This window comes from Manis pentadactyla, chromosome 15 (assembly GCF_030020395.1).
Source record: "Manis pentadactyla isolate mManPen7 chromosome 15, mManPen7.hap1, whole genome shotgun sequence".
Taxonomy (NCBI): domain Eukaryota; kingdom Metazoa; phylum Chordata; class Mammalia; order Pholidota; family Manidae; genus Manis; species Manis pentadactyla.
In genome coordinates, this window is record NC_080033.1 from 83,188,259 (window position 1) to 83,207,416 (window position 19,158).

The window sequence follows — 19,158 nt, forward strand, 5'->3', positions numbered from 1 at the left end:
CGAGACATCAGTGACCTTTTTATTTTTGGCCAGGTCAGTGGCTGCCCAAGGGCATGTGATAATCAAAATGGGCAGTGGGCTGCAGGGAGGAGCTGACCCTCAAGCTTGCACTATCCAGAAGGGGACATGTGGGGGTGGGAATTGGCCAGGGTCCCAGGATGTCCGATGCCCACAGGCAAAAGCATCTAGATACCAGTGGGTGCCCAGGGGGATACCTGGGCCTCGGCGGGAGAGTAGAGTGGCGAATGCCCAATAAATAAACAGCAAACCACCTAGGACCCAGGTCTGGCGGGGACAGGCTCTCTTTCTGACTCTGACAAGAAACTGGCTCAGGTGGCTCTGACAGTCACCGGGCACAGGAAGGGAGAAAAACAGACCTACCCTCAGCCAGGCCTGTGGCCCCTTTGCCCTTGGGTCAGTGGGCCTGAAAGACATCAGTGGGCTGGGCAGTAGGAGTGTGCAAGCCTAAGGGGACCCACAGCTCCAGTTTCCCTGCATGGAGCCTCTCAGAGGCTGGGAATGAGGGAGAAGGGCCTGGTTTCTGGGAGCTGACTCAGCCCCACCCTGTAAGGATCAGAGGAGCCTCCTTGAGCCCCCAGAAGCAGCTGTTAGGACAGGGTTGGGGAGAGAGCGGCATAGTCCCACCACAGCTGGCCACACTGGGGGCACGCCTGGATAGTCCCTGGTGGGTGCCAACCTCCTCTGCTACCTGCCCAGGGCTCCTGGGGGCAGCAGCTCCACGTAGCGCAGGGCACTCTGCAGCGATGTAAGGCAGTAACCCTCCTCTCCCATCAGGTACCTGCGTGGAGGCATGTGGAGGCGGCACCTGTCACCTGGAGGGGATATGAGGCCCCGGCACTCTGGAAGGGGCCGGGGCACATGAACCCCCAACCTGGGAGCACATGCCTAGTCCCCCATGCTGACCCGGCCCTGGGCCAGATGCTCCTACCCATCGTGGATGAACTCCTCCAGGGCTGCACACTCTGACACCAGCTGGGGTAGACCACTTCTCAGCACCACAAAGGACAGGATGGGCAGGAGGTCGTCAGCACCACTGCTGAGCAGAGGTACCGGCAGTTGGTGGGCTCTGGGCACCAGTGGGGCTGCTCGATCCCCAAATCACCCCATTCCCCAGCCCAGGCCCTGGAGTGGTCTTAGGCTGGCTGGACGCTCTGCGCCCCTTCTGCCTGCCTGTGTCAGGAGCTGGGGTGGACCTGGGTCAGCAGAACAGGAGACCAGCCAGGAGCACAGCACAGGGCTGGACCCAGGAAGACCCCGTGGAGGAGGGACAGGAGACACAGGGGTAGCTGTGACCTCACAAGCTTGCTCCATGAGCTTGTCCAAGCCCGGCGGACAGGACAATAGAGGGGACTGCCCATGTCCTGGGCAGCCTGCTTATTCCTGGGACTGGGTGTCACCCAGCTTAGCACATCAGGCACCCCAGACCCTCTGCAAGAGGCATCTAAGTGAGCTGAGAGGGCAGCGAGTGAAGCCCCTCGGGACACTGAGATGCCTAGCTGGTCTCTGGGAAGAGCATGGGGTCAAAGATTGTGGCTTAAGTGTGACTACCGGGGAGGCTTCATAATCATGAGTTCTTGCTCATGGTCCCTTCCACTTTTCTGGATACTGTACACTTGCAGGGGCACAGACGGCTCCCTCCTTTGGAGGGAGCCCAAAGAAGGGAGCTTATGAGGGGCTGCAGCCAGACTCAGACACACTTCCACTTCTGGAACTCTTCTACCTGCAACTACTTACTTAGGAACCAAATGGTAAACTGGTGAAGGGACCAGTGGGAGCCAGTCTGGGTCTCCTAGCCCAACTCTGCGGCTTAGGCCCAGCACCCTGGCCCTAGGTGGGTGGGTGGGGCACCTGTCCTCTCCTTGGGTGGAGCTCCTCCCTGTGGATCTCATGCACAGCTCTGACTTCTACCTGCCCACCACCTGCAGGCCCCTGGGTATAGGTGGGTGCCACAGCCTGTCCACCAGGCTGCAATGACAAGTGCCTTGAGGATGACCCTGGTCCCTGGGGCAGGGTGGCAAGAGGCAGAGCCCTTGCAGGTGCTGAGGGGACGCCAGCCACAGTGGGCACCAGGGCTAGGGCAAGGGTTCCTTGGCCACCAAAAAGCCCTGGCCAGAGGATGGGGGATGTGTTGCCCACAGGGGCTAAAGCCCAGGATCCTTGGTGGAAATGGGCTGGGTTCTGGTGGTGAGCTCTGTGAATCTTGTGGAAGAACCAGGCTGCTGGGGCCTACATGGGCCAGACACCAGACAGATACCTGCAGTCCTGTGCCCTGAGCAGGCTGCACAGTTCTCTCCCCCCAGGCCTCTGAGGGCAGCCCCTCCCTCACCCAGCACCCACTGCACGCTGTGACACCCACCCTCTGTCCTCCCAGGACTCACATGGCGGTGACACCAGGCTGGGGCCCAGCCTCGGACGTGGGCTCCCGGGCCCGGCAGTAGTCCTCGGCACAGGCACAGGTGACCCGCAGGGCCCGAACTGCGGCACAGAAGCGAGGCACTGTTTAAGGGGAGCTCAAGGGCACCCTGGCACTGTCCCCTCCCAGGTCTTGTGCAGAGCTGGACACCCATTCCCAGGGGTACAGCCTTCACAACACTTTGTCTAATGGGACAGGACCCCATTTGACAGGAGGGGTGGCACCTCAAGCAAGAGGGTACAGAAGACCGCCCTCTGATGGGCCCCTGTCTTCACCGACCATGTTCCTTCTCCAAAACCGCTGCCTCACCGATGCACTCCAGCTTCTTCTGGGGGCAGGTCTCCAGAACCAGCAGCCCTAGCTCTTGGGCTGCCGCACAGTAGGGGAAGCTGCCCACTCCCCTGGCCTCGGGGCCGTCCTGGGGGAGGAGCTTGGTAGGGATGCCGATGGCTGCTGGGGGTGCGTTCCTGTACAGCTCCATGCTCCTGCTCAGGGCGGCCTCCCGGAGGCGGTGCACGCTCCTGGGGTGGACAGAAGCCAGGCTCAGCTGCCCAGGGGAGCTGGAAACACCTGAGGGTGGCCTCAGAGCAAAGCCCCAGAGATCAAGAAGGGGACTGGGGACACTCCAGTGAGTGGGAAAGGTGCAGTGGGGGCCTGAGCTGGGGCCATACCTGTAGAGGGCCAGCAACAGGGGCCACAGAGGGGAGAAGAAGGGCTCCTCAATGCAGGCCAAGCAGCGGTCCTTGGAGGAGGCCGTGTTCAGGCCTTCAAAAGCCAGGAGGGTCAGCGAGAGCAGCCTGTCTGCCAGAAGCAGAGCCAGAACAGCGCTGCTGGGGGGACGGCTCGGCCCTCTGGCACTGGCTGACAGCCCTCGGAAGTCACCCTCAACCAGCCTGGGACATCAAGATGCGCCGCTCACCTGCCACCTCCTCTCCCACCCTCCCAGAGCTAGCCTCAGTGTGGGAAGAACCAGGTGGTGTTCTGGATTGGTGGGGAGGGGGGTCTGACTGGCCTTTCCTCCACTCCCCCAAACTCCAATGTTCATGTGGCCTGAGATCAGAGTGAGGTGTTTGGGCCCCCATCCCTAAGGGCTCACAAGGTCACACCCAGATCCCCTGAGGAACCAGGGAACAGGCCTGGAAAGAAAGCGAAGGACCCAAACTGCAGGAACCCAGAACTTTAAAAGCACTGAAAGATAAGAAGTCTGAGACCCAGGGCACTGGGGGACCCGCTAGGAGAGGAGAACCTGCCAGAGCAAGCGAAGGGGTAGCTCAGGGGGTCTGTTGGAGAGCATGGACTCCAAAGAGAGTCTGTGTCCCTGCTTCGGGATAACCCTGAAAGCTCTCCTCCTTGGAAGGGACTTGAAGCCATCTGCTGCCATGGGCCCCAACCTGTAGGGAACCCACATGCTGTTCTCAGAACAGAAAGGGCTGAGGGGTTGAGCCCACCGTCCCCAGCAGGCTGCATGTGCCCGACATCCTTGGTTCAGAATGACGTGAGTCTGACTCAGTGGGACAGCCAGGAAAACCTGGTGGCCAGAAGCTCTGGGGGGCAGACCCTTCTCCAAACCAAAGATGGGAATTCACCGGCTTCATCTCCAAAGACAGCGGGGTTAAGGAACCAATCCTGCCATCAGTGCCAGCTGCTATCTGAGCAGGGTGATGCCTGTGGGGTAAGCAGGGTGAATGGCCCCAGGGGAGGGGGGACACAGAGGGCTCTACAAATGGGGCTGGCCTGGCAGCCGTTCAGAGAAAAGCCCTCCTCCCTAGTATTCTGCTGGCCGTGGGCTTTAGCCTCAGAAGCTGTCCCCACCCACCCGCCCGTCCTGCGGGCGCTGGCCTCACCAACGGCATTGTGGATGTCTTTCACAGTGCTCGTCAGCTGGTCCAGCGACTGCTCCTTCACTTCTGGGAACTGGGGCTCAGGCCGCCCCCCTAGGTTCCGGCCCGACCTCTCAGAAGTAGCCAAGAACTGTTCCAGGTCCTCAAAGGAGCTGTCCTTGCCCAGGGAGTGGGACGTGGTGTGTGCTAGAGGTGAGGGAGGGCCCAGAGGGCTGCTGTCCACTCCTCCGTCAGGAGGTCTGGGCTGGGATGGGGGCACGCCAGCTGCAAGGCCATCCAGGGGCTGCGGGGCCAGGCTGGGCTCTGGCGTGGAGAGCACGCAGTAGAGGCTCTGTGAAGGCCGGAGCCGCCGGCTCCCAGGACCCAGCAGCTCGTTGGCGCCCCTGCTCACAATGGGGTACAGTGCCCGGTACACTGCACACTGGAGCTTCTTCAGGAGCTGCGAGATGGGGTGGTCGGGGACGCTGAGGGCAGAGGAACGCCGTGTGGGGGGCCAGTGTGCACTGGGCCAGCCCCCCGCCGACAACCCTGCTGTGTGGCAGCCAGGCCCTCTGAGGAGGTCAGCCCTGAACAAGGGTTCCAAGGGCCTGGGGTAGCCGGTCCCTCAGAGGCCTCACGGGCCCACCGCTGCTCCGGCCACCGCCAGCTTTCCTCGGGGACCCTTCTCTTGACTGTTTTTCAGCTACAGTACCTGAGCAGGTGGGAGACCAGGCTGGTCACCAGGGACAGGTCCCCAGGGCTCTTCTTGAGCTTGGCCTTCCAGTGCTTTGGCCAGTCCTGGAGGATGGGAGGTCTTGGGAAGAGCATGGCAAAACCGGGACAGAAGGCCACTGGGTCTACTGAGGCTGCCCCCGGGAGATGGGCACCTCACCATCCATGGCCCTGGGGTGGCAGGGAAACCTCCATGCAGGCCTGAGGTCCACCCCCCACCTGGTGACTCACGTGGTCTTGCTCGTACTCAAGAATGGCGGCATACAGGGCCCGCTGTTCCTGCTCCTCTGGGGTCAGGGCCACCTGACTGCAGAACCTCCTGGGGAGGAAGGACAGGGCTGGGGGCCTCAGGGCTGGGTGGGCGGGCCACCCCTTAGGCCCCCACTGCCCGCGCCGCCCCTAGGTGAGGGGGTGGGGGAGATACACCTGTTGGCGGCCTCCTGGAGCCGCAGCCGGCGCTCCCCCATCTTCCTCTGCAGCTGGGGTGGAAGAGTCAAGGCCAGGTCTGGCGGGGCAGCACTCACATGCCCTGAGCCCCAGCTGTCCCGGCGCCCTGCTGGACACAGGGTCTCGCTCTTGCGGGGCTCAGCCATCCAGGAGGTACAGTCTGACTGGGTGGGCTGGAGAAGACTGCGGCCACAGAGGACAGGAACCCACTCAGGGAGGAAGGCAGGTCCTGGCCCACTTGCAAAGGCCCCCAAAGGAGGGGGCTGAGCAGGAACCATCCCCTGAGGACACGTCTCTCTGAAGCTGGGAGAATTTTGTTCCTAGGCTCTGGCCGTGGCCCCCTTACTCCCTACCCTGCCCTCTTCACCCGCAGCTCAGGATCATCCCGAATTCACCCCGCGGGACACTGAGGATGGGCCAGAAGGATACGGTCTGCTCCCGGGCCTTGGCGATCACCAGGTTCTCCATCATCTGCCGCTGCAGAGACAGGCTCTAGGAAGGCAGGCGGGGAGTAAGGCCCACTGCCTCTCCCCCACCAGCCCCAAACGTCCCTGGGGCCACTCACCAAGGATGTCTTCTGTGTGGCCTGGCTGGGGTCCAGACGGGCCATCCGGGCCTCGTAGGCGGCCTTCAGCTTCTGATTCTGCAGGGAGGCCTCCTCCAGGGGTGTCAGCTCCCTAGAAATGGTGACAAGCTGCTGTCCAGGCTCCAGGAAGCCCAAGAATGCTCTGGCGGTCCGAGGACCCTCCCTGACCTTGCCCTAAGGTCAGAAGGCAAGGAGGCGGGGATGGGAGCGGGCAGGAAAGGTACAAGACGGGGGAGGTCTGGGTTGGACTAGAGACACCTCTCCTGCTGAAATGTGGGCCCGCTACTGCCAGGACTTAGGATTTTTCAAGAGAAGCTCATGTTGGACCTCTACACAAATCAGTTACAGGTGTTTGGCAACGATGGCATCTCTTTGAAGGCACCATGTGGGCCAAACAGCTAGATTAGTCTGCCACCCTAGTGAGGGATCAGAGCCACCTGACTGCAGCCAGCCTCTCTCCAGACACTGCTCAGAGACGGTCACCAACAGCCACTCCACCACCAAAGCTTTCAGTCCCGTGTCCTCGGGCTTTTGTGGTGTGAGAGGGTGAGCCGTGGGAATGCAAGACTGAGGAAGGAAGGTTTCTCCGGGAGGGAAGTCTTGTGCCTGGCCTCATGCACAGGAGGGCCCCTGAGGCCTGGCCACACGCAGGCCAGAGCAGCCAGCCTTCCTCATTTATCCTACTTGGGATTTGTGCCCCTGTGTCTTGGGGTCCCTCACCAGTTATACAACGTGTCTGCCATCTTTACTTCAGATAATGCCTCTCTCATTTCTTTCTCCTTTTTTTCTGGAACTCTGATAACCTTATGTTAGACTTCCCATTTCTCTTTCAAATTCTCAATTTTTTCTTTCTGTGAGTCATTCTGGTTAGCCTTTGACCTTTTATCCAGCTCACTGATTTTCTTTTCAGCTTTGTCTATTCTGCTGTTATAAACTTATCCACTTATTTTTGTGTGTATGTGTTGAATTTACTGGAGGATGTAATTTGTTATTATTTCCAATTAGCTTTTAAATACAATTTTGGTATCACATTTTTCATTTTGTTTCTACTCGGTTCTTTATTTGCTGGATCAGATTTTATTTCTTGTTCCCTACAGGTTATTTTCAAGCTTGCTGTTTATTTCTCTAAATACAGAGAGCATGATCCTTTTAAAATCTGTATCACAACCTGTACCTGTTAACTCTACTTGAGAACTTTTCAGGTCTGCGCCTGCTATCATTTCTTCATAGTTTCTTGATTCTTTCTGTGCTTGGTTTTCTTTGCATGTTACTTATTTTATCCAAGTTGAAGGTGCTTTTCTCCAAAGAGGATCTGCATGTGTTTGTGCTAGGCACAAAGGTATTTCCATTCATTCTGGGGCCCCTTTTAACTGAATTCCCATTAGCTCACTTGGCCTGGCCTCCAAACCCAGGCTCGGTCCACCTTACATTTTGCCCCATCTTACTTCTTAGAGCTTTGTGACTCCGCCACCTGAAGCTTCTGGAAGATCTCAGGTGGCAGAAATGGAGAGAGCTTCCCCCCTTCATCTGAGTACACCCGGCGATGTCGGCTGGTAGGTGAGGGGACAGGAGCGGCCAAGGGCATGGCTGGCTTCAGCCGTGTTCTCCCTGCAATTCATATGCAGCCAAGGGTCAGAATGGGGGCTCCACTTTCCACAGAGGAGACACAGACTTGGTGGCAATGCTGCAGGAAGACTTCTTGCTGGAGACCCACCAAGCTTGGCAGCTGTTGACTGGGCTCTCTCCAGACACTGCTCGGCCAGCTTCAGCATCTTTGAGGTGTCTGGGGGCACAGTCTCCCCAGCTTCTGGGGGGCAAGGGACAAGAAGGCTGGTCACCATCATCTCTATCACTAGTCAGATTCTTGCTGAGATAAAAATAAGGGTGGGCCTACTCCCCCGTCATCGCTGATCGACTGCCCTGCGTTTACCTCCTGACCTGTGTGGGCACTGAATTTGGCCAGCCCAGCAGATTCTTGTCCTGTTGTTTTGGCTGGACCGCCGGAGCCCTCTCTCCACATAACCAGGCCTGTTCTCCTCCCCGAGGTGGGCCCTGCAGGCGATACAGGCCACCTCCTACTCTCTAGCTGAGCTGGGCTGCACCCTGGTACACCTGGCGCTTCTCTCCAAGGATCACCCCTCCCAGCAGACACGCACCGTAGAGCTGTCACCTGAAACTCCCCACTGGGCCCCACCAGCTATAGCTCCTGTCTCACCTCTGGCGCCCATTGCAGTCAGCCCCTCACCACACTCTACTTTAGCTGCCGGACCCCTCCCAAAGCTGCTGCTGCCCCTGCCCCACCCTGGCCCAGCCCATTCTCTGAGGGCTTCCTGGCCTCTCAGGGCCTCTCCCCCGTAGGACACTCCTTGGGGCCACCCCCATGCTTTCTCCCAGTTCTCATGCTCAGAATGTCAGGCTCTCCTCAGCTCACTGGCGCCCTAGGGCAACTGCTTCCGCACCTCCCGCCTCCCCCACTGCTGTGCTCCTGTGTCCCTGAGGGTGCTGGACACCTCAGACAGGACGTGCTCACAACGGGGCACTCCGAGCCTGCCCCCAAGTCTGCTCCTGCGTCTCTCTGCACTTTCTCCCTTGTTGTCACCCCACCACGGCAGCTCTTTGTCCCTCCAGCACCGCCCGGCACCCCCAGCCCAGCAAGTCTGGTGGGTTCCACATTAAAAGAACACCCCCAGGCCCTTCACTCCTCCCATCTCCAGGTGGTCCTTCCACGGCCGCCCGCACTTGGGGGGCCTCCTGGGGGCTCTGCTTCCAAGCTGGCCTTCTCCCTCAAAAGTTCCACGAACCTCCCTTCACGCCAGAATGACCCTGGGTGTGCACCTCCCGCCCTTCCCCTCTCCCGCCCGCCTACCCATCTCGCACGGGGCACACACTCTCATCTCAGGGCCTTCACACAGCTCACTCCTCCCCGGGCTGGGCTGGGCTCAGTGTCACGCCCCACCCTACCTCCATGCCCTTACGCACATCACACTACAGCAGTGTGGGCTTACTGAGCGCACCCCTCCCCCCTGTTCACCTTCAACTAATGACCGAGAGAGGGTAGGATACAGGACACCCCCAGGCCTGGGACGCCGCACCAAGGGCTGGGCTGTCCAGTTTGCCCAGCATGGGCGTGGCAAGGCTGAGAGCTGTACCTTTGGCGGCTTCCACTTCTTCCAGCAGGACCTGGGAGATATAATGGATGCTCCTCAGGTATTCAGTATATGCCTCCTGTGCCCAGGGAAGAGAAATGGCAGGGGTCAGGCTAATAGAGGCAGATGATTCCATCTCACCTGCCTGGTGCCTTTGTGGGAAGCAGAGGAACAGTAGTGCCTGCTTCTGAGATTCACCTGAAGCACCTGGCCTGAGGTGGTTACCTGGTAATTTCTCCAGGTCTGATCAGTGATATGCTGCCTGGGGCAGATAGTACTTCTTCAGACTTGAAGAAGAAGATGCCCAGCTGGGCACCCATCCCCCTCTCACTGTCATCCTCTCCAGCACAGGAAGGAACTGAGATTCTCATCAGTGGGCCTTGGCAGTCGCTATCATTTTTCACTTTGTGCAACAAGTTTCCTTCCTGTGCAACTCGGGGGAAGTTCATTGAGTGGCTTAAAAAAGTATATTTCCTGGGAGGTTAGTGAGGGAGCGATGTTGCAAACGTTAGAATCACTTTCTGGGTGAGGTTCTGGGAAATCCCTTTCCTGGGCACACAGGAGTCTAGAACACTAGAATATTGCCACTTTCAAGGGGTGACCACTCTGTTCATGGCTCTCTGTCAGAAAGCAGGGCATTTGGAAACACAGCATGGTTTTCAGTGTTTTGTTCTGTTGCATCCAAGTTCTCAAATTACTCACTTTTAAGTCTACACTTCAGAGATAAGTGTGCAATGGATTCCAGGAAGGATTTCTGACTTGGGGCGGGGGTCCTGCTGCCCTAGAAAACCTGCTTGGCGAAAGCAGTGTGTGAGGGACGAGGATGCCTTTCCGGGGCGTACGCAGCTTCTTCCCTTCCTTGGGCAGCCCAGTGTGGCACAGCCTGCTTTTCCACCTGGTCAACACCCTTTGGATTAACACCTGTTCTCAGTAATAAGCCACACTCCTCCCCCACCTGCATTTCTTCCCAAGCAAGCTCTGAAGGCCCCTGGAAAGCCGCAGCACGAACGAATCAGTCAACGGTTTTTGCATTCCGTCCTCTATGGGAATCTGATTAAATCTAGAGTGTGTGCCCATAAAAATACACGTACAACATGGAATTGTTTGCCAGATATATTTTAGAGGGCTGCTTCACAGACCCTCTTGAATCCCCATTACAAATAAAACCTCGGATCCAATTCCTTAATCGCTGAACACATGGGAAAACTGAGCAGGGGAGAGCTGGGAGCTGTCCAAGGTCACAAGCGGACACCCCAGTCCAAAGCCCCGGAGACGGCCGGAGGGTCCGGACGGCGCCCACCTCCGCGGCCCCGCCCTCGCCCACGCCCGCCGGGCCTGCCGCAGGCGGGGGTACGCCTGGAGCCCCCGCCTCGCCTCGCCTCACCCGGGGCTGGTTGCCGGTGTCCAGCTCGATGGCTCCGTTGGCCAGCTTCATGGCGCACTGCAGCGGCTTCACCGCGCCGTCCTCGGCCGCAGTGGCCATGGCGCCGGGCTGGGGAGGCGGCGGTGGCCGCCGAGGGGCGGGGCGGGCGCCCGGAGCCCGGAGCCCGGAACGCAGACGCTGGGGAAGCGGCGCCACCCGAGCCGCGGACCGGCGGAAGGGGCGGGGCAGAGGCGGGAGCCCTTCCGGGAGCTCCGCCCTCGCCGCGCCGGGGCTCGGCGCTCGGGGCCGAAGGGTGGCGGCGCGCCCGAGTAACGTCCTCACGCAGCCGCGGGTGTGTAAGTGCCACAGCCCGCGCCCTCCTCTAAGACTGTGACAGGCCAGCCGCGGGCCCCGCCGCGCCCCGCTGCTCGCCCTTCCGTCAGGCCGCCCCGCCCCTCGCTCCGCCTCGCCTCGGCCGAGTGCCCTGAGCGGAGCGGAGCCGAAAGGCGGAAACCAGCGAGGACGGCCCAGCCCCGCGGAGCAGAGGCTGTGGGCTCGCGAGCGGAGCCGGGCCCAGCCGGGCCGAACGAAGCCGAGCCGAGCGGGACTTAGACGGGCGAGCGCCGCGGCCGAGCGGGGCGAAGCGCCGGGCCGGGCTCCCGCTGCGGCCGCCATGAAGCGGGACCGGCTCGGCCGCTTCCTGTCTCCTGGGGCTGCGGGGCAGCGCGGGGGCTCGAGCGGCGGCGGCGGCCGCGGTCGGAGCCGCCCCACCCGCCGCGGGCCGGGCGTGGACGAGGCGGCGGCTTTCGTGGCGGCGCGGCTGGGCTGGGGCCGGGCGCGGGCCTGCGGGGACGCGGGCGAGGACGGCACCGACGAGGCAGGTGGGTCCGGCCGGCCCGCCTCGAGGGCGTAGCGGCCGGGCGGGTGGGTGGAGCCGGGGCTCCAGTGGCCGCCACGACCCCTTAGTGGCTGCCACGTTCCCACGGCGTCCTTGGGCTGCTCCGAAAGCCGACTGGGCCTGGGCATTGGGAAGGGGCGAGAGCAGCTTTTCCCTGGCATCCGGGGCAGCCTGAGCCGCGTGAGGTTTCGCACAACAGCTGACCTTTTCGTACCCACTCTACGGTCGTTAAGTGATTAGCCCTCAAGTTTTGCAGTCCACAGGCCTAGGTTTCCATCCTGGATTGCATTCTGCTCTGCGGCCTTGAGGTAATTGCTTAACCTCTCTGAGTCCCAGCTTCCTTTTAACTAAAAGAGAACTAAGTGGTGAGCGCGGCAGGCGGTACAAGCTTAATGTGCACTTTGCCTAGGCTCTTGCTTCCTGGGGAACTGGCTTCCCGCTGCTCTCCCGTAATCCTTGGGAGATAGAGAGGGTTGTGGCATCTGCCAGGAAGGCGGAGCATGGACCCCTTCACGTGTGGTTTCAGGAGGATGGTGTGAGGAGAAACGAAGTTTGCACCTCTTTATGAAGGTCCATGGCTGTGGAGGCATTTATTTAAAAAAATTTTTTTTAGATTTATCTTTTAAAAAATTGTCAAGTTATAGCTGACATTCGTTTGATATTTGTATATATTGTGGAATCATCACCAGATAAGTCTTCATTACCATGCACAATTCTTTTTTCTTAACAGAACTTTTAAGATCTACTCTCTTGGCATTTTTCAGATATACAGAACAGTCTTATTAACTGTAGACACCATTCTGTATTACATCCCCAGGATTTATAAGTCGAAGTTTGTACCTTTTGACCACTTTCATCCGTTTCACTCCCTCCTCCCCAGGGTCCACCTTTGGCAACCGTCAGTCTGTTTTCTGTTACCTAAGAGTTTGTTTTTTTCCTATTCTCTTTCTTTTTTAGATTCCACATATGAGCTCATATGGTATTTGTCTTTCTCTGACATATTTCACCTAGTGTAATGTGGTTAAGTTCCATCATGTTGAAAATGGCAGGATTTCCTTTTTTATGGTTGAATAATATACTATTTTATATACACACACTCATCTTTATCCATTCATCATCCATCGATGTACACTTAGTTTGTTTCCATATCTTGGTTATTGTAAATAATGCTGCTGTGAATATGGGAGTGTATGCATATACATTTTGAATTAGTGTTTTTGTTTCCTTTGGATGAATGCCCTGAACTGAAATTGCTGGATCATATGGTAGTTCTGTTTTTAGTTTTTTGAGGAACCTCCATAATGTTTTCCATAGTGGCTGCACCAATTCATATTCCCACGGACAGTGCACAAGGGCTCCCTTTCCTCCACATCCTCATCGACACTTGGTATCTCTTGTCTTTTTGATAACAGCCATTGTCAAGATGATACCTCATTAGGGATTTGATTTGCAGTTCCCTGATGACTTGAGTGTCAGAACACCTGTTCATGTACCTGTTGGCCATCTGTGTGTCTTTGGAAGAATGTCTGTTCAGGTCCTCTGCCCATCTAATCAGATTGTTGGTGTTTTTGCCATTGAGTTGAATGAGTTCTTTGTGTATTTTGGATTTTGACCCCTTGTCAGATACATGATTGGAAAATATTTTTTCCATCTGGAAGGTCTCCTTTTCATTTTGTCGATGGGTTTTCCTTTGCTCTGTGGAAGCATTTGGTTTGATGTGGTCTCAGTTGTTTATTTTCAATTTTGTTGCCTTTGCTTTGTGTCAAATCCAAAAAATCATTGTCAAGATCTATTTAATGGATCTTACCACTTATGTTTTCTCCCCAGGAACTCTATGCATAGTTTCAGGCCTGAAATTCAAGTCTTTAATCCTCTTTGAGTTAGTTTTTCTGTGTGGCGTAAGATAAGCGCCCAGTTTCATTCTTTTGCATGTAGCTTTCTAGTTTACCTAGCATAATTTTTAAAGAAACTGCCCTTTCCCCACTGCATATTCTTGGCTCTTTTGTCATAAATTAACTGACCATCAGGTTTTTTTTCTAGGCTCTCAATTCTGTTCCATTAATCTCTGTGTCTGTTTCTAGGCCAGTACCATACTGTTTTGTTTATTATAGCTTTGTAATATAGTTTGAAAGCAGGAACTGTAATGTCTTCAGCTTTGTTCTTTCTCAAGATTCCCTTGGCTATTTGGGATCTGCTGTAGTTCCATATAAATTTTAAGATTGTTCTATTTCTCTGAAAAATGCCACTGATCAAGATCGCATTGAATTTGTAGATGGCTTTGGGTAGTCTGGATATTTTAACAATATTCTTCCAATCCATAAGCACAGAATGTCTTTCCATGTATGTGTCTTAAATTTCTATCCTCAATGTCTTATAGTTGTCAGTGTACAGGTTTTTCATCTCCTTGGTTAAATTTATTCCTAGGCATTTTTTTCTTTTTATTTCATTGTAAATGGGAATGTTTTCTTAATTTTTATTTCTGATCATTTATTACTATATAGAAATGCAGCTGGTTTTTATATTTGATTTTGTATCTTGCAAGTCTGTTGAATGTGTCTGCCAGTTCTAACAGCCCTTTGGGGGCGTCTTTAGGGTTTCCTGTGTATGATAACTGTATCACCTTTACCTCTTTCCTTCTGATTTGGATACCTTTTATTTTTCCTCCTTGACTAATTGCTTTGGCCAGAACTCTCAAGACTGTTGAATAAACATGGTGAGAATGGGCATCCTTATTTCTGATCTGAGAAGGCAACCTCTCAGCTTTTCACTGTGGAGTATGGGGTTGGCTGTGGGTTTGTCATATGTGTCCTCTTAATATGTTGATGCACATTCCCTCCTATACCTGCTTTGATGAGGGTTCTTATTACAAATGGATGTTGAATTTTGTCAAATATTTTTTCTGCATATTGGGATGATCTTCTTGGATGATTGCTGTTTTCACATTGTTAACATGGTATATCATGTTGATTGATTTGTGGAGGTTGGACCATCCTTGCATCCCTGGAATAAATATCATTGGTTCATAGTGTGTGGTCTTTATAATGTGTTGGTTTCAGTTTGCTAATGTCTTGTTGAGGATTTTTGCATATAAGTTCATCAGGGATATTGACCTGCAGTTTTTTATGGTGTCTTTACCCAGTCTTGGTAACAGAGTGATGCTGACCTCGTTGTGGAGGCATTAAGAATTCTTTGAAAGGTTTTCTGGCCAGAAGGTTCTTCAATGGCCACATCTCCCAAAAGGCTGTACACTCATCTGGGTGTCCAGAGCTAGAACTCTACCTTTGTGTATAAGGAGCATGTCTGGGAAGCCCCACAGAGTGTTCTTTTTTCACTCCAGAAGGTGGGAGACTGACAGAGCATGGGCCTCACCTCTCCTGGGGCCACATTTCTCACCTCCTGGGAGTTTGTGTTTTGTGTGCCCTGAGCAGCCTCACCAGTTGACTTAGTGTCTCCTGCACTTGTCCAGGAACAGGCCGGGCCCTTGCCATGGGGCACTGTCGCCTATGCCATGGGAAGTTCTCCTCACGGAGTCTCCGGAGCATCTCTGGCAGGGCACCTGGGGAGAACTCAGAGAGACCACCCCCTGGGGAGCGTGTTTTCATCAGGGACTTCCAGCACCTGCTGGGGGTGGCTGTCCACCAGGACCCTGCTCTGTCTCAGTTTGTCTGCAAGAACTGCCATACCCAGTTCTACCAATGCCACAGCCTGCTCAAGTCCTTCCTCCAGAGAGTCAACATCTCTCCAGTGGGCCACCGGAAGCCTTGTGCAAAGTAGGCACTTCCCCTGCATTCATCTGGGGTGTTGAGGGGCTGGGTGTTCTGGGCGCATGGAGTGCCCGGTGCAGCAGGTGCTGGAAGCACTGTTGGGGCTGGTGTGAGGGAGGCGGACATGAAGGCGATGGGGAGGTGAGGTCCATGGTGTGCTCGGGTGTAAGGAGGCAGCCCTCACATCAGAAGGGTCAGCCTGCATGTGGGAGAGGCAGCCTGCTAGCCTGTCCTTGCTCACTGCCCAGCCCCACTCATGGCCATGCTGATTCTTTGCAGGGTTGGTGCCCAGACCCCGACAGGGGCAGAGGAGGGCGCATGTCTGGGTGAGTGTGGCCCCCGTGTATGGAGTGTGGGTGGACTTGCAGTGGACTGGGTGCTGACTAGTCATGGGGCTGGCACCTCTGTGCTTTTCCTCAGCGGACCTGATCACTTCGAGCCCGCGGGGCCTACGTGACTTGGTGGGGTGGGTGCATGGACATGCAGCCAGCTGCAGGGCCCTACCCAGCCTCCAGCGGACACTGTCCTCTGAGTACTGCGGCGTCATCCAGGCTGTGTGGGGCTGTGACCGGGGCCACGACTACACCATGGACACCAACTCCAGCTGCAGGGCCCTCCTGCTGGACAGTGCATTGGCTGTCACGTGGACGTGGGACAAGGAGACGGCCCCATGGCTTGGCCAGAATCGGGAGTCCAGCCCTAGTGGGGCTGCCCCTCAGAGCTCCCAGGGCAGAGCTACCACAGCTGTGGCTGAGAGTGAGATACTACCTGTCAGGGACACGGTCCGGCTTCCGTCAGATGGCATCCCTGTGGGGCCGGGACTGGGCCCCCCACCTCAACCAAGCCTCCCCCCAAGTGGGGCTGCAGGTAGGCACCTCTGGGCTATTAGAGCAGGATTCCTAGTCCTGAGCCAGGCAGGGCCATCAGCAGGAAGTGGCTGGCTGTTCTGTTGTGGGCGGTGGTCCCAGTGTCATGTGCGGAGGGGCTATGGGAAACGATGGGGTGCCAGCTTCAGCACCTCCTCATGGGCATGACTGCGGGGCGCAGCTGAGGACAGCCCCAGCGGTTTCTGTAGAGGCACGCTCATCTGCTGGATGGTCTTCTCAAAGTCTGTTTATAGCTGGGGACCAAGGGCAAGAATGGGCCCTTGTTGTGGGGCGTGGGGGAGGGAAGGCTGGTGCCTCTGAGCCTGTTCTAGGCCAGCTGCCGGTCACTCCCTGGGCCTTGGCCAGCATCCTTGTGACACGCCAGTGGGACCAGTGTGGACAGACTCCTCTGCTGACAGGGCTCTTGTTTAAGCTCCATTCCACAGTGCTGTTGGGGAGATGTGGCTGTCCACAGATGTCATGTTAGGACTGGCTTCCCATCTGCTCCTCTCAGCCTCCATGCGTGCACTTGTGTACATGTGGTGCCATGTGCTCCCGTGTGCAGTCATCAGTGGTGCTTCATAAAAGCACAGCTACCTGGATGGTTCAGACAGACAGAGATGCCCAAAAGCCAGGAGGGAAGAGGGATGTTGTATCAGAGGGTTCTCAGAGCTGCTTGGCTTTTTAAACTGTGCATGCAATACATTGATAAAAATGATTTTTCAAATGTCCCAAAACATCCAAAAAGTACATGTCCCGCTGTGACATGACTGGATCTGAACCTTTGGGGAGGGGCTGGGCTGCTGATGTTGACTGTTGGCTGGGTGTCCTGATGCTTGGTGCTGCTCAAGCCTGTGCTGGGCATAGGGGTGGCCTGCAGGGCATAGCTGGGCAGGGACCTTGCAGGGAATAGGGCCGGGTGGTGGGTGAAATTTTAGGCTGGAGGCCTGGCACTCCTGTAGGGGAGGCTCTGTCATCAGGCAGGTGTGCACTGCCTTGCCAGGAGCCCTGCCTTCCTTCTGCATGGGTAACAGAGGCCTGTTCTTTGTTTCTCAGGGCAGTTGGGTGAGAAGCAGGTTCCATCTTCAACCTCGGATGATCGGGTAAAAGACGAGTTCAGTGACCTTTCTGAGGGGTGAGAGAAGAGTGGGTTTAAATAGCATAAAATTTCTCCTTGGAAAACCAAACTCCAGCATCCTAGGGGCTCATTGCCCATGTCCTGGCCAGGACCCTCTCCCTCTCTCAGAATGAGAGGAGCGGCCAGGGTGCTTCCAGGCTTCTCATTCCTGGTGAGGTGGTGAGGGCTTCCTGGGGCCCAGAAAGTACCCCAGATCTCAGGCAGCTGTGAGGGGAGCACAACCAGGGTGGGGTAGAAGTTACTCTGTTCAGGTGGTTCTGTGGTCTGTCCTTCGCTGCTGCTGTTTATCTCCTCCTTCAGGCAGAGGAAGCAAGCCTCTGGCCCTTTATCGTGACACGATCATGACTTGGGGCAGCAGCTCTGGGCAGGAGGACACATTGCCCTGGAAGGGGCACTGTCAGGGACTCTTTGCTCTCAGAGTCAGCTGCGCCTCTGAGCAAAACCAGTCAGGGTGGCAGCTGCACCCCGCTGGCCTTCACACCCTTTCCACCCCATCCTGTAAGCTGAGGCTGGAATGCAGACGCACCCTCATCCAAACAAGCAGAGGGACAGCATGATGTTTGGCGCGCCTCCAGTGGGGTGGCAGTGTTGAGTGACCGAGGGACAAGAAGAACCTACATGCACAGGCTAGGATCACCCCAGGCCAGGAGTGGCCATGGGCTGCCCTCCAGACCACAGCCAGCCTTGGACCTTTCTCGTCTAGACAGGTAGCAGCCTGTGGAAGGCTAGTCTGGCTGGCTGGCCACAGAGAGAGGCTAATAGTGATTCTAATTTTAGGGTAAAGGTTACAGAGATATAGGTCTTTTTCTGGCCTTTGGGACTTTTGCAATGGCTGACAGCTGACTTGTCAGCTCAGTGGGCGTTCACAGTACCTGGGTGATGATGTTCTAGGAGCCCACTTCCTGGGAAGCCCACTTCCTGGGAGGCCTTCACACCCTGCTGTGGCCCTGCAGAGGGGCTCTTTCTGAGTTCAGGGTCCTGGTGCAAGGAGAGGGCTTACAGGGGATCATTGCCTGTTGGACTTCATTGACCCTGGCTTGCCCTTTCTGTTAGGACATGTGATTGGACATTTGGGGTGTTTAGGTTTCTTAAGACCTTTTCAGGAGAACCAAAACATGGACTATGGGGCTCCGACGGTGTTTGTAGATAGGAAGTCTCATCGGATCTGTCACCCATCCCAGGGCTTTGCTAAAGGCTCTCTTTTCTTTCCTAGAGACTTCCTGAGTGAAGACGAGAATGACCAGAAGCAGAGCACTCAGTCCTCCGACGAGTCCTTTGAGCCTTACCCGGAAAAGAAGTAAGGGGACAGTTCTGCCGCACATGCGCTGGGCTCGGAGGGGTGTCACACGGGTGACCTGGAACCTGTGGCTGCCAGGTGTGGACTGAGGGCTGGCACACATGCCCTGGTCTGTCCACACTCATCACACACTTCATGCTTCTCTTTGGCCCAGCCTCCCAAGCCCAGGGCAGTGTGGCTTCTGAGTGGGCTGGAAGGCCCTTCCCAGCTCATCGCTGGGATTTCTGTCACACTGGGAGGTGGCAGACAGCCGTGTGAGGGTGGCACGAACCCTGCAGATGTGACCCCACCTCATCCTGGGAGCTCTTTGCCTTCCGATCTGCCCATCCTGCCCAGCCTCGGCCCACGCAGCCTCTGCTTCCCTGCAGGAACCCCCACCCTGCTGTTCCTCATGCTTTTTGTGCTGAGGTCCTTGGGCCTGGGCCCTAGGCTGGCAGTTGCTCTCAGCTGTGCACCTGGCAATGATTTCTGTGGCACTTCCTTGTTGAGCCGCCTCTGTGCCCTGTCTTGGCCTCCTCCTCTGGGGGTTTCTGTTCTCCATCCAGTCAGAGTGTAGGGTCCTGGGGAGGAAGGGTTGGGATCTACTTGTGCCGCTTCCCTCCCAGCCTTGTGCCCAGGAGCACCCAGAACACCTACACTGTGTCAGTCCCCGACTTGCTGCTGCCCC

General features: G+C 56.4%; 2 protein-coding genes across 14 annotated transcripts in view; one reads left to right on the plus strand and one right to left on the minus strand.

Moving 5' to 3' along the window:
- VPS9D1 (VPS9 domain containing 1) lies at positions 1–11,203 on the minus strand. Of its 9 annotated transcripts, none has more exons than XM_057493046.1 (16): positions 10,550–11,203; positions 9,169–9,244; positions 7,734–7,823; positions 7,465–7,627; positions 5,999–6,110; positions 5,863–5,925; positions 5,413–5,465; positions 5,218–5,305; positions 4,967–5,052; positions 4,279–4,739; positions 3,681–3,825; positions 3,106–3,231; positions 2,744–2,955; positions 2,400–2,496; positions 950–1,057; positions 1–799 (listed from the first exon to the last, which is right to left on the minus strand). In XM_057493046.1, the coding sequence occupies exons 1-16, from the start codon at positions 11,201–11,203 to the stop codon at positions 706–708; spliced, it is 2,628 nt and encodes an 875-aa protein (XP_057349029.1). In that variant the 3' UTR covers positions 1–705. The 9 variants fall into 9 exon arrangements, with proteins under 9 accessions (XP_057349029.1, XP_057349030.1, XP_057349028.1 ...); XM_057493047.1 differs by having other exon boundaries at positions 950–1,006; positions 7,734–7,826; XM_057493045.1 differs by having other exon boundaries at positions 950–1,054; positions 7,734–7,826.
- ZNF276 (zinc finger protein 276) overlaps positions 10,859–19,158 on the plus strand; it is a 17,337-nt gene continuing 9,037 nt past the window's right edge. The window contains exons 1-6 of one of the 5 annotated variants that reach the window (XM_036924315.2): positions 10,859–10,880; positions 14,893–15,196; positions 15,470–15,516; positions 15,611–16,057; positions 17,113–17,191; positions 18,408–18,491. In XM_036924315.2, the coding sequence (XP_036780210.1) occupies positions 14,913–15,196; positions 15,470–15,516; positions 15,611–16,057; positions 17,113–17,191; positions 18,408–18,491 (941 nt within the window). In that variant the 5' untranslated portion in view covers positions 10,859–10,880; positions 14,893–14,912. Of the gene's footprint in view, positions 10,885–11,201; positions 11,410–11,682; positions 11,735–14,892; positions 15,197–15,469; positions 15,517–15,610; positions 16,058–17,112; positions 17,192–18,407; positions 18,492–19,158 lie in introns of those variants that run through there. The other 4 variants (XM_057493052.1, XM_036924312.2, XM_036924314.2 and 1 more) reach the window with 4 other exon arrangements.

What these genes read in the sequence shown, in the direction of transcription:
- VPS9D1 (XM_057493044.1), bottom strand. Translation starts at nt 11,203, where the DNA reads ATGGCGGCCGCAGCGGGAGCCCGGCCCGGCGCTTCGCCCCGCTCGGCC. An exon ending in CTCCAGGAGGCCGCCAACAG is followed by an intron (nt 5,306 to 5,412) that starts GTGTATCTCCCC and finishes CTTCCTCCCCAG; the next exon opens with GAGGTTCTGCAGTCAGGTGG. An exon ending in TTGAGTACGAGCAAGACCAC is followed by an intron (nt 5,053 to 5,217) that starts GTGAGTCACCAG and finishes CCCATCCTCCAG; the next exon opens with GACTGGCCAAAGCACTGGAA.